Source organism: Mesoplodon bidens (assembly GCF_964165515.1).
Source record: "Mesoplodon bidens genome assembly, chromosome: 19".
NCBI classification, from domain to species: Eukaryota; Metazoa; Chordata; class Mammalia; order Artiodactyla; family Ziphiidae; genus Mesoplodon; species Mesoplodon bidens.
This window is the reverse complement of record NC_138179.1, coordinates 38578064-38590369: the sequence shown is the minus strand read 5'-3', so window position 1 is coordinate 38590369 and position 12306 is coordinate 38578064. Positions and strand designations below refer to the sequence as shown.

Here is a 12306-nt window from a genome sequence, read left to right as displayed (position 1 = left end):
CAGTTGGAATCAGCAGTCCAGGGCTGAGCCCCGCCTCTGCCCGCATCACGGGACCTTGAAGTGACTTCTCTTTTTTGGTACTAGATTTCCCCACCAGTAAAGAGGCACAGAGCACCTGCCGCCTCCTGGCCCGCGGGAGTGCACGGAAGCCCTTGCCACGTTGCAGCCCTGGCTGTGAGCTCGTGTGGCCGTGGCCCACGTGGTTGAGGACAGGAGGAGGGGAGAAAGGGCGTCAGACCCGAGGTGTTTCTCAGACTCACCGATCCATCTCATCAGCGACGTCAGGATCTGCAGGTACTTGGTCTTCTGGACGTCAAAGAAGGTGAAGGGTCCGAGGAGGAGAGTGAAGACAGCCTGGTGATGAAAACAAGAGTGAGAGGGCACAGAGGCTGGGCGCACACGGCACATCGTGCGTGTGGGGAGGGCACACCGTTCACGCAGCCCCTGGCCACCCCAGGGCCGGTCCTAACCCGGGTGTGCACCTGGAACGGCAGAGGCTCCCTGGGGTCAGACAGCATCACCTGGCGAGCTCCCAGGGCCAGGGGTGCAATAGAAACTCAGAGCTGTGCTTCTCTGCTGTTCCTCACACTTACTGCCCTGAGGCTACTTTCTAGGCAAATCCGAGGTGACATCCTAGGGACATGGCCCCGCTTGCTTCTCTTCAGCAAGCACTGACTGAAGGGTCGAGGGCCCGGCACTGAGCTGGTGCAAGCATGAGTTAGGAAGATGAGGCTCCAAAACAAACACCAGGCACACCCTGGACCCTCTCGGTTTACTGGAAAGAAAGGACCAGGGGTGGGGTGGGGGACGCAGGGCCCTGATGACATGGCACAGTGGGAAGGACACTGTCCTGAGGGGTTCAGAGGAAAGGATGAATCAGGATGTCGTTCATCAGCAACGTCCTGGACTTCGAGAGAAGGGAGAGCCTGGAGAACCACAGCCAGTGGCTCCCAGGGCAAACCCATCAGAGAAACATCCCAGACTGGGAAAAGCAGGGGCTACCCCAGGGAGCTGGGAGTGGGCAGGGGTAGGGGTGGGAGCCTGGCCAGAGGAGTGGGAGCTGCTGGCACCGGGCCCCTCCCTACTCTTCCTCTCTGGAGAACGGGGGAAAGCGAGTGTTTACTTAGGAGGAAAAAAGAGAATCCAAACCCTGCCTTAGAGAATTGGTCTGTGGGAAATCTGAACCCGCTTTGCAAAGGAAAACGGGGGTAAATGTGGCACTGTAGAAACTGGGGTTGGGAACCAAGGGAAGGTGAGGACCTCCATGCCAAATCAGCTGCTTAGAGAGCAGAGGAATTAGAAGCTGCTGGTTGGAGTTACGACGATGGTACCATTTCCGATCTGCCACTCGGAAGCAGCGGAGGCGTCAGACCTTATTAACATTTACACTGTGCCATTTTATCACGTTACTGCTAATGACACTCGCCAGAGATGCGGCTGACTGCGCGAAAGTGGGGAGTGGGGCCCACTTCGGGGAGTTGGGTCTGGCCCTGTGATGCGGGTGAACACCTCCTGGCTGCTCGGCCTGGTGGCAGTCCCTGGCTCCCCCGAGGGGGGCTGAGCCCGTCCCTCCCTTCCCTGCCTGCAAGGAAAGCAGGATGTGGGAGAGGCTGTGACCTCTCATCCAAGTCCATTATCACCGTGAGAATGAATGACAGGAGAGACTAAAGTGCTGCTTAAGGAGAGGTTCTAATTAGCTGGGGTGGGCAAGGCCTCCTGGCAGGCGACTTCGGGAAAAAGCTTTCTCCTGGGGGCTGACAACCAGCCCTGCTTCTGCTCTGGAAGGAGCAGCATCTCCATCAGGCGGGGGTGACGGGGGAGGCAGAGGCAAGGGGCTCTCTGGCAGCCCTCGCCAGTGCCCCTCTGGCCCGAGGACACAGTGAGGTACGGGATCAGAAGCCCTTGGCTGAGCAAGTCTGTATGCAGCACCATCAGCAAGTCATTTAGGAAAATTACCACTTAAGGGAAACTTTCCACGGATGAATTTCTCTTTTGAAGGATGGGAGAGGGACACGTCATGTGGAAGAACACGTACAAAGCCGCTTGTCACAAACATTCCCAAACGGCCCTGGCCTGCTAGAAACTGGACCCTGGGGCACCCGGGCCAGAGGTTGGGGTGTTTCACCTCTGACCTGCGATGCCCCCTGCTGAAAACACGGTGCTCCAGCTGTGGGTGCTGGACATTTTCTTGGTGGGTGGCTTATGCAGGAGGTCAGATCTGACCTTGGAACCCTCAAGACTGGGTTTTAGAAGGTTCCATTGCTTAAACCCAGGGAGATCACAGAACCAGCCTCAGAGGCAGGCAGGGAATTCTGCTGCTGCTGGTTGCATGGGGCCTCCTCGCCACGAGGGAATCCATCTTCATCCTCCTCCTCGGCAGACGTTTATCAACGTCCTATTATGCATGGGGCCCCATTTTATATGACCCTGTAGGATGGGACCCCACTGAGAGCACCCCTCGTTTAAAGGGACTGAGCACACAGACACACTGCCCAGGGTAGAGTCGGAAGCGTATGCGAGGTGCCCACTGAGTGCCGGGGAGCGTGAGTCGAGCTGAGAACGAGGGTCCGCTGCCCTCTTTCAGGTCCAGCTCCGGGACAGCAGGTCTGTCCTCAGGGTGGGGACCGCCAGCGAAGGACTCTTTTGGAAGATTTGGACAACAGGCTGTGACATCTGTGGCTGGACGGCAGCTGGGACGTGCTTTCTTTTTTTCCACTCAGGAGCCCAGACTGAACACAGGGCCCGGGAAGGCGCAGGGCTGACAGCCAAACAGCAGCCCTCGCGCGGGGCAGAGCTCACGCAGCGCAGGGAACCCAGCCCGAGACACGGCACAAGCTGGGCCAGTTAAGGAACAGGCGTCCTCTGCAAGTTAGTTCCTGCCAGTCTCAGCATCCAGGGTGGCGGAGGACAGAGGATTCGGCGCGGCGGCACGTCTGGCCCCACCGCGGTGTGGATGCGGGGTCTGGGGGACGAAACGGCCCCGGTGGCCCGATGGTTCAGCGGGACCAGTGCTCATCTCTGAATGCTGACCAGCCAAGCTGGGCACCTTCTGTTTTCCCTTTTCTTTTACAAAAAGAAGAAATTAAAAGCCGAGAGACAGCCTGTCCTCCTGGGTCTTCTCGTCCAGCCTGTATGACACTATAAATCACCTGGCTCCTGAACAATTTCCCAACAACCAAATGCCATTGATCAGTTCAAGCTCGGTCTCTGTTCAAGTACTCTGCGAGCCCGACACATGACAGGAGGTAGGGACACCAACTGCTGTAGCCGAGTGTGCTTCTTTTTTTCTATAAATTTATTTATTTTATTTTATTTATTTATTTTTGGCTGCATTGGGTCTTCGTTGCTGCATGCGGGCTTTCTCTAGTTGCGGTGAGTGGGGGCTACTCTTTGTTGCGGTGCGTGGGCTTCTCATTGCAGTGACTTCTCTTGTTGCGGAGCACGGGCTCTAGACGTGCGGGCTTCAGTGGTTGTGGCATGCAGGCTTCAGTAGTTGTGGTTCACCGGCTCTAGAGCTCAGGATCAGTAGTCATGGTGCATAGGCTTAGTTGCTCCGCGGCATGTGGGATCTTCCCGGACCAGGGCTCGAACCCGTGTCCCTTGCACTGGCAGGCGGATTCTTAACCACTGTGTCACCAGGGAAGCCCAGGACCATTAGAACTTAAACTTGGATGAAATTCAACAACACCCATAAGTCCATCTCACTCCCCTCGAAAAAGGGGTGGGGAGAGGAGATAGAGGGCACGCTCTTCTTCGAGGAAAGGGAAGCAGGAGAGAACGATGTGCTCAAGTGATGGCCACCGTACAGGACAAGCGTCCTAAGAGCCTCTGGGCAACTCCAGGGGACAAAGGGCGATACACCAATCACCTCCCCTAACAAGTGACAGTGAGAAAACATCCTAGAAGAGCAGCGGAACAGGCAGCCGACTGCTGACCCAACAGGGCAGGGTCCCTCCCAGCCCTGCCCCCGACGTTGGCGTGAGCAAAGGGATAGGATCCGGGGGCGGGGGGAACAAAGGCCAGATGGTCAGGGAAGCCAGCAGTGGCCCTCAAAGCACCAAGGCAACGCTTCTGTGGTGTCCCATCGTTCCCGGGCCGAGAGAGGGCTTGGAACTGAAGGAGGTAACACCCTGCCTGGCTGGGTAACTGGCTGGACAGCCAGTCCTTGGAGTGCCTGCTTACCTACTTATTTCCCTCTAAAAATAAGCATCTTTTTGGTTTGTCTGTGGCTCCCATGGTGTAGTGACATGGGGCTTCCCAGAGACAAGAATTCAGGCATCATCAGCTTTCTCTCACTTCAGCTGAAAGTCAGTTCCTGACTTTCAACATAAAAGAGCAGCAGAGCCTTCTTGTACTAGGGCTCTGGGAGGACTCCGACTTCTCCTGTTAATCTAGCAGGGGTGACGAAGCAAAAAGTCTTGCAAGGGTGAATGGCGCTATGCTGCCTGATCTACCTAAACACACAGGGACCTGTGGGGCTGACGACCCAGTACACAGGGCCCCAGGGAGCCAGTTCACTCAGAGGTGGCCACACACCGAGGGCATGGCTGAGCTCTGTGGACTGGTCCTGGAGGTTACTTCAAACGACAAAGGAAACGGACGCCCTGCTGACAGGGCTGTCCTTGTTGGGCGCTAAGGGTTAAGAGTTAATTGGGGTTAAAGGAAACAGCACGAACCCGTCCGGAAATGGGAGCTCAACTTTCAACGCGTCCTTGAAGTGCAGTGAAGAAATGTTCAAGGATTCTATTTTTATTTCTCAAGTGGCTGTGAACGTTTTGGTTTGGGAGTTTGTATTTTCCCAACTTGAATGACAATGTCTGGTGATCCAGCCATGAGAAGGAGGTGCGTCCTGAGGCAGTGAGGGACAGCAGAGGGACCAGAGGCTTCGGGGTCACACGCTCAGGGCGGGGCTCTGAATCCTAATGCTGTCCCAGCTAACAGCGAGACCCTGGAGCACTTGTGAACTTCCCAGAGCACGTTACGTGTGCAGAGAAGGTACTCAATAAACATCAGCCCTGGTCGTGTGACCCCCAACAAGGATCAGCACGCCCTCGCGTTATCACAGCCCACCTGTCCTCCCAACATCCCGGGAGGGGGAATTCGGAACAACTGAAGCCAAGTGACGACCTCCGGCCACAGAATGTTAGGTCAGTACTATTCCTATTGGACTTACAGCACCTCCACCCCAAGCTCTCTTCAGGGGGAGTTCAAGTTCTCCCCACCAAGCATGAAGGATCAGTCGTCATGCAGATGCAATGCATGACATGAGGGAACGAGAACAGGGGGTAGGCCTGAAGCGGCATCAGCAGCTTGTGCACTGGACCCAGTGAACCATCCATCAGCACAGCCTCTCTGCCAAAACCCTGAGACAAGAGGCATCGTGCCACCTAGAGGAGGTCACCTGAATCCTGCAGGAGGACCGGCACACTCATAGGAAGCTCTGAGAATGAGGTTTCAGAAATGACAGCTTTCCCTGACAGGGCAGGGAGGGGCTGACCCCGAGAGCGTGAAGAGCCCTGCTGTGGGAGGGGGCTCCTGCCAGGACAGACTGCTGGGCTTCAGACGACCAAGCCAGCCACGATGGGGGCGCTGCCAACCTCTTACTCACCGAACCCTCCAATACGCTTACCTGGTGGAGAAGGAGTGATGGAGACGGATGGAGGCTGGACGCCTCTCCAGCCTTGCGGCTGTGGCCCGTCTGAGCGGCACCCTCCCCGGATGCGCTGCTTAGGGCGAGTCACCCTGTCTTAGTGTCCCTGGGTCCCTCCCCAGCTTCCCCAAACCTCACCTAGAAGGTACTTTGGAGATGCTTGCTGAATGGGTTGAAAGACTGTAAGATTCAGGTGATGCCTGAAGATGAAAGTGGAGGAGGGCTAGGACTTCCCTGGTGGCGCAGTGGTTGGGAATCTGCCTGCTGGTGCGGGGGACACGGGTTCGATCCCTGGTCCGGGAAGATCCCACATGCCGCAGAGCAACTAGGTCCATGAGCCACAACTACTGAGCCTGCGCGCCTAGAGCCTGTGCTCCACAAAAAGAGAAGCCACTGCAATCAGAAGTACGTGCACCGCAACGAAGAGTAGCCCCCGCTCGCCACAACTAGAGAAAGCCCGCACGCAGCAACGAAGACCCAACGCAGCCAAAAATAAATAAATTTAAAAGAAATTTAAAGTAAATAAATAAAGAAAGTTGAGAGTTGACGCCCAGATATTCTTTTTGTTTGTTTGTTTTGTTTTGTTGTTATGTTTTTTTGTTTTGCAGTACGCAGGCCTCTCACTGTTGTGGCCTCTCCCGTTGCGGAGCACAGGCTCCAGATGCTCCAGACGCGCAGGCTCAGCGGCCATGGCTCACAGGCCTAGCTGCTCCGCGGCATGTGGGATCTTCCCGGACGGGGGCACGAACCCGCGTCCCCTGCATCGGCAGGCAGACTCTCAACCACTGCGCCACCAGGGAAGCCCGACGCCCAGATATTCTAAAGCAGCGTGTGATTCTGGAGCATAGACGTCAACTCTATAAACCCAGCCGTTATCTCATGACGCCCTTCAGCAGAAAACAAAGTCCACTCCTGTCAAACAATTCAGCCCCATTCGGACTGAGTGAGCTCCGAGAGACTCGTAACATCTGTAGCGCTCATCAAAAGGTGAGCGCGTGCTGCCGGCAGACACTAAGCCCAGGAGAGCAAGGCGCAGAGCCCCAGGCCGAGGCAATAAAGACCCAGAAGTTAGATTCCCCAGGGAGTTAAGTAGCCACTGAGCTATAGAACAGAGGCAAGAAACCAAACCCACACGGCAGGAACTCGACCGCCTGTCAGACCCGGGGATCAGGGCGCTGGTCGGGAGAAAAGACCTCTCCCCACGCACAATTCACCGAGAAGAGGATGAAACGCTGGGGCACCTTCCCGGCAGCAACACGGACTGGCCAGGGCGGGGGTGCCTGAACAACCTCTGCCAAGGTACTGGTGAACATGGTCTTTGTCTCTGATACCGGGGAGCCTGGGAGTGATTTCGGGGAGGGACCACAGAAGGGGTGGCTGCTCCCAACCCCATGCACACGGGCAGCTCTGGCTGTCGAAGCCCAGAGCGCTGCCTCCTACAGGGTGTGAGTTCAGTCGCTTTGTGGCTGGGGAGGGGGCAGCCTGGAAGACAACGGCGGAGAGCCCCCCGGACTGAGCCGATGCGGCAACTGCACAGGATGAGGGTTCCAGCTCTGAGAGGGGAGGGCGGGACACAGGATGGTCCAGGCCCCCCGCGCATCGCTCCCCAGCACTCAAGGAGCCTGGGTGATGCGATCTCAGCCCTGTCAGCTCGGAGACAACCATGCACGCAGAGGGCAGGTCTCGGGCTCGCTCTGTGACTCCCCAGACACTGACTAAAAGGCTGCCTGGACTGTTTGACAGTTGAAAACATCCCCAGATACCTCTCTCAAAGCTGCCTGCTTCCCTTTCTTTCCAGGCAGCTGGAAACAGAACAGACCTAGGAAAGAACCCAAATAACTATAACTTCCTCTTCCGAGCCCCCTTCTCTAAACAACCCCCCACCTTACTCAGATGAGATAGAAAATCTCTACTTAGGGACCTGAGGTTTGTATCCAGCTTTATGGTTTTTGCTCTGGGAGGAAAAAAAAAAAAAAAAAGAGCATATCTCCTCCCTAACCCATAGATGGTGAAAAAGATAGGTTGGGAAATTCATCCCAAACTTCTATTATCAAGCACCGTGATGTCCTACCAAGGAGCCTGGCTGCTTCACGCAGTTTTAGAGATGGTGGGAGGAGCGACCTGGGAGGGGGTGAAATGTCACAGCCTACGGGAGGCTCCTCCAGTGCAGGGTGGCCTGGCATGTGCTGTGACCACTGCTGGAGGGAGCCCGGGTCTTTCCAGAACATACACTGTGGCTCCCAGCCAGTGGTCTCCACCATCACATCACAGTCCCCTCCCGGCCTCTGAAGTCAGGCGGCGTCCCACGCACCTGGCCCAGGTGTCATGCCCACAACATCTCCCACCTGGTCCAGGTGTCATGCCCACATCACCTCCAAGCCCCAGTTCTGAGGGGATGCTGTTGGCAGAGAGGGAGGGCTCTGCCCCCGACCAGGCCACTCTTACGCCCAGAGCCTTCTCCTGCTTCCCAACACTCCCCAGGAGACTAAGCCACCTCTCAGAGAAGGCAGGCTCTGTGCGGGGGTGGGGAAGGAGGAGGCTCAGAGAACCAATGGGCAAGTGAACCAACATTACCGTGCACCTACTGAGTGCCCAGACACAACAGCATCTTCCATCTAAGATCGCTTTTTAAACCTGACACCCTACAAGTTGGTTATTGTCTCCATCTTAAAAAAAACTGAGGTTGAGGGGGATTAATGAACTTGTCTAAGATCTCATAATAACCAAAACACAGCTGAGATCAGAGCTCAGGTTGTCTGTATCCAAGGCCCAGTCCTCCTTTGGAGCACTTGACTGCCTCCCTCGATTACGTCCTCGAGAAAGAGTCTCTCCAACACCCCCTCCATGTCCCTTCCAGGCTGGCTCCCAGGGCCGGGCCAGGAGGGCTGGTCTGATGGCATTAGCCTGGCACGGCTGCTGCCGTCCTTGCCCTCTTATTGGAGGACAAGCCTGGGTGCCTGTGTTGTCTCTTTCTCAGCTGAAAAGCCAGATGGTAACCAGTGGTGGGCAGAGTTCCAAGGATTTGACGCCAGAGCTGCAACCCTTGTGATTTGGGGAGAAAAGATAAATATTGTGGAAAACCCACGCAGTCACTCACTCAATGATGATAAGCCCTCAGGGTTTAAAAAGGACGGCCTGGCTTCTCACAGGTGTGAAAGAGACCGGGGTGGGGAGGAGGGGTCCACTCCCCCCTACATCCAGGTGAAAGCCCAAGGGGCTTGATCTTGAACTAGGTGGGCTTTAAGGACATTATGACAAGGAGCTGGGGAGGGACAGGGGGTGTGTGAGGTTGTGGGAAGTGGGGTGAAACAGGTGGAAGGCTGGGGGCTCTTCCTGGGGAAAAAGGCTGGACGTTGGAGCTGGCACCTATTCTAATACTTCACTTCTCACACTCCAGGTGCCAAGAGGTGGCAGAGAAGGAGATGGGTGGTGAGCCATCCTCTACCTCCTGGCACCCGGATGGCTTTGGACCGCTGCCTGCTATCTTCAGCTGCCAAAGATAGGGGGCCCCTAAGCCCTCGCTGAGGGGCAGCTTCTGTCCCAGCACCAAGGAGCAGAGGACGGCCACGCCTCTGGGGAAGGAGGGGTCGGCTGGACGGGGAGGTTTCCTGGCCGGAGCAGTGGCCGCCAGCTGTGGTGAGCCCTGGGCGTCAGCAGGCCCAAGGGCTGATGGAGGGTCTCGCACCCGTGCCCGGCCGCAGACCCCGTGGCAGTGGCCCACCTGAAGGGTCTCGTCCACTCAGATGCTCATGGAGCAACCCCCCTGCGTGCAGCCCCATGCTGGCTCTGGACTGAAAGGTGGATAAGGCATGGCCCTAACCTCGAGGAGCTCACGGTGAGGCCAAGGAACTGAACACGGATAGGAGTCCGATTACCGCCATGTGTGGGTGAGGGGCGGGGGTCCCTGAGCTCAGTCTGGAATGAGTGAGTGCTTGTCGGGCTCTGAAGCGAGGGAAAGGCACGTGAAGGGCACAGAGCCGTGAAAGTACCCAGCGTCTGTGGAGGACAGTGGCCAGTGAGGGTGGGGCAGTGGTGAGAAAGTTCCAGAAGGAGATTAGAGCAGACCACGCCCCGTGAAGGAGTTTAGAGCTGCCTTGCAGAGGGGAGTTTCTAAAGGATTTTAAGTACGGAGACGGCAGTCAGATTTACCTAAAACCAGGCTGAAAGAATGAAATACCAGAAACAGAAAAGCCTCATGACCCTGGGGCAATCCTCATGCTGGGAGGAGGCACCTCTCCATGGACAAGCAGCCCAGACGCCGGGGGCTCCAAGGCCCTCCTCGGAATCCCCCCGGGGGGAGTCCTCTCTGTTCTCACGGGAGGAGATCTGAAAGGGACTTGGAACGTTAGAACTGTAAGTTCTGGGTGGGGGCCGGAGGAGAGGAGGCACGGCTGGGACGCCCCATCCAGCTGGGTGCAGTGACAGATGCATGAAACTGTTGACCCAGGGCCTGGCGGGGAGCCCGAGCAAGGAGGTGCACAAGCCCAGGGCAGGCTCCGAAGCAACCCTCTACGGCAAGAAGAAAACAGGTCTCATGGGGGAGGCGGGACTCTGCTAACGGGCAGCAGAGTTTGAAAGCTCCAGAAGATTGTGGGAACTTCTCGGGCTCAGTGAACAGATGCACAGATGACAACTTCTTGGGCACCGCAGGCTTGGTTTACCCCTTCCCACTTTTTAGCCACTGAAATCTGTCTGCAGAGAATCAAACCCAGCTCTGTGTCCTGGTCTATTTCTGCTGGCTGTCAAGCAAGGGGAGAGGATGGGTACCTGGCGTTCCTCCCCCCGGGTCAGGTGAACTTACACGCTGCCTCACAGACACGAGGAAGCTGGAGCTATTGACCACGTGATCCAGGGGCTGGGGAACAGCTGTCGGGGCCAGACTAGAGATCAACTGGGCCTTACAGGTCCTCAGAACAGGAGGACTTGAGGAGAACAGGTGGGCAGGTCACACTCTATATCGTGGACTGTGTTATGAGTAACAGGGGGTGGGGAGCCTCTGGGCCATCAGCTCCCTCAGAAAAAAGCACCCACACCCCCAACCGCCGGATCTTGTCAAGAACGAAGCTGCTCAGATACCCTGGGTGCTGGGCGGGACGTGAGCCCCGTGGACCCTTAGGACCCGCAGGGCTGTTAGCGTCTCCAGTAACCAGCTGGAATCTGACTGCTGGCCCCGCCCCGGGGACACGAGGAGGCAGAGCCATTGCCCTCTGTCACCTCCACTGCCTGATGCCTGCGTGATGCTCAGGAGAGGTGCCAGATAATCACTGCGGATGCTCCGGCACCGCCCCCCCCAACTCTTCCCGCTCATCTCTGCGCAGGGAGAGAGGGGCCAGGGCTGGAGCGGAAGGAGGGAAGGAAGTCGGGGGTCTGGGACGCGGGAGCCCTGCAGAGAGCACGGGCGGGCTGGCTCCACCCCTCCCCCGCTGACCCCCGACCTCAAAATAGACGGAAAGCAGCAGGATTCTTTGCTGGGTACCGAGTAACCTTGGAGGTGGGGAGGGAGGGGAGCCGGCAAGGCAAGGGGGCTGATTAACAAGCTCCGTGGAGTCGGGTATAAGAAATCACGCTAATGACCCCCGCCTCCCTCCCTAGTGGATGGTCAGAGGCCGACGTCTCTCTGTGGGGCTGGCACGCTGTGGGCTCCAGGAGGAAGGGACCAGGCGGGACCTGTTGGCCACAGGTAACAAAGCAGCCGCTGGCAAAGGGGTACTGCTGGAGGCCCTCTTCTCCTGGGGACACTCAGAGTCTGAAACCAGTCTGGTCAGAGCAGGAGTGCAGCTGCTCCCTGTCTGCACTGACGGGTCGAAGGCAGCAGCTTCAGGCTGTTACTCGTGACTCCAGGCTGGAGACCTGCGGTGCCTGCCCCCGTCTTTCCCTGCAGGAAGCTCGGCAGGGCCCTGACCGCTGCCTCTTCAGCTGCAGCCTGGGGAGCAGATCCCAGGGAGACCAGAGCAGGCCTCTCCCTGGGAGGCTGGGTGTCAGCAAGACCACTTATCGCTGCGAGAGGGCCTCGGCCAGCAGACTTTCTCAAAGGGCAGAGGACACAGAATCACCCTCAGAACAGGTGGAAAATGCAGATTCCTGGGTCTTGCAGTCCTAGGTGCTGCTACATTAGGCCTGGGGTGCAACCCAGGGATCTATATTTTTAATAAGTGCCAGTGGTCCTGGAACCAAGCTCTGAGACCCAGTTGAGGCTATTGTTCCTGACCGGGGGTGGGGAGAGGGCTGGGCAGTGTCCCTGGAGGCTGGTGACCCAGCCCTCGGGTGGAGCACAGCCTCCTGAAATAGCAGTGAGAAGTTCTCTTGCCAGAACTGCTTGGGGGTCACAAACTGTGGGGGGCCTTCCAGCCCTGGTCAGCATCCAACCTGGCCCGGCAGCCTCTTCCCTCCTCCTGTCCAGGTTTCCAGAGAGCGTCTCAATCCGCGGCTAAAGGAAGTTCTTCCTGTAGCTCAACTCAACATGCCCTGCTGTGCTCTGTGACCCTTCCTTCTGGCTTCACACAGCATCTGCTCAGCAATGCCCTCTGCGGTACCTCCCTTTGCACGCGAAGGCTTATTAAAATGTACCTTGGCCTACTCTTGGCTAATTCACGAGACATCCCAAGCTCGTGCTAATTAATCGGATGTCGTCATTGATATGCACCCTAATTGTTCAG

At 57.1% G+C, this 12306-nt stretch overlaps 1 protein-coding gene across 2 annotated transcripts in view; it reads right to left on the bottom strand.

Annotated features, from left to right (window-relative positions):
* The window catches only part of TMEM104 (transmembrane protein 104), a 57158-nt gene that overhangs the window by 17167 nt on the left and 27685 nt on the right, over positions 1-12306 (bottom strand). For both annotated transcript variants that reach the window (XM_081218025.1, XM_081218026.1), the window contains exon 9: positions 261-354. In XM_081218025.1, coding sequence (XP_081074151.1) covers positions 261-354 — 94 coding nt within the window. The remainder of the gene's footprint in view (positions 1-260; positions 355-12306) is intronic.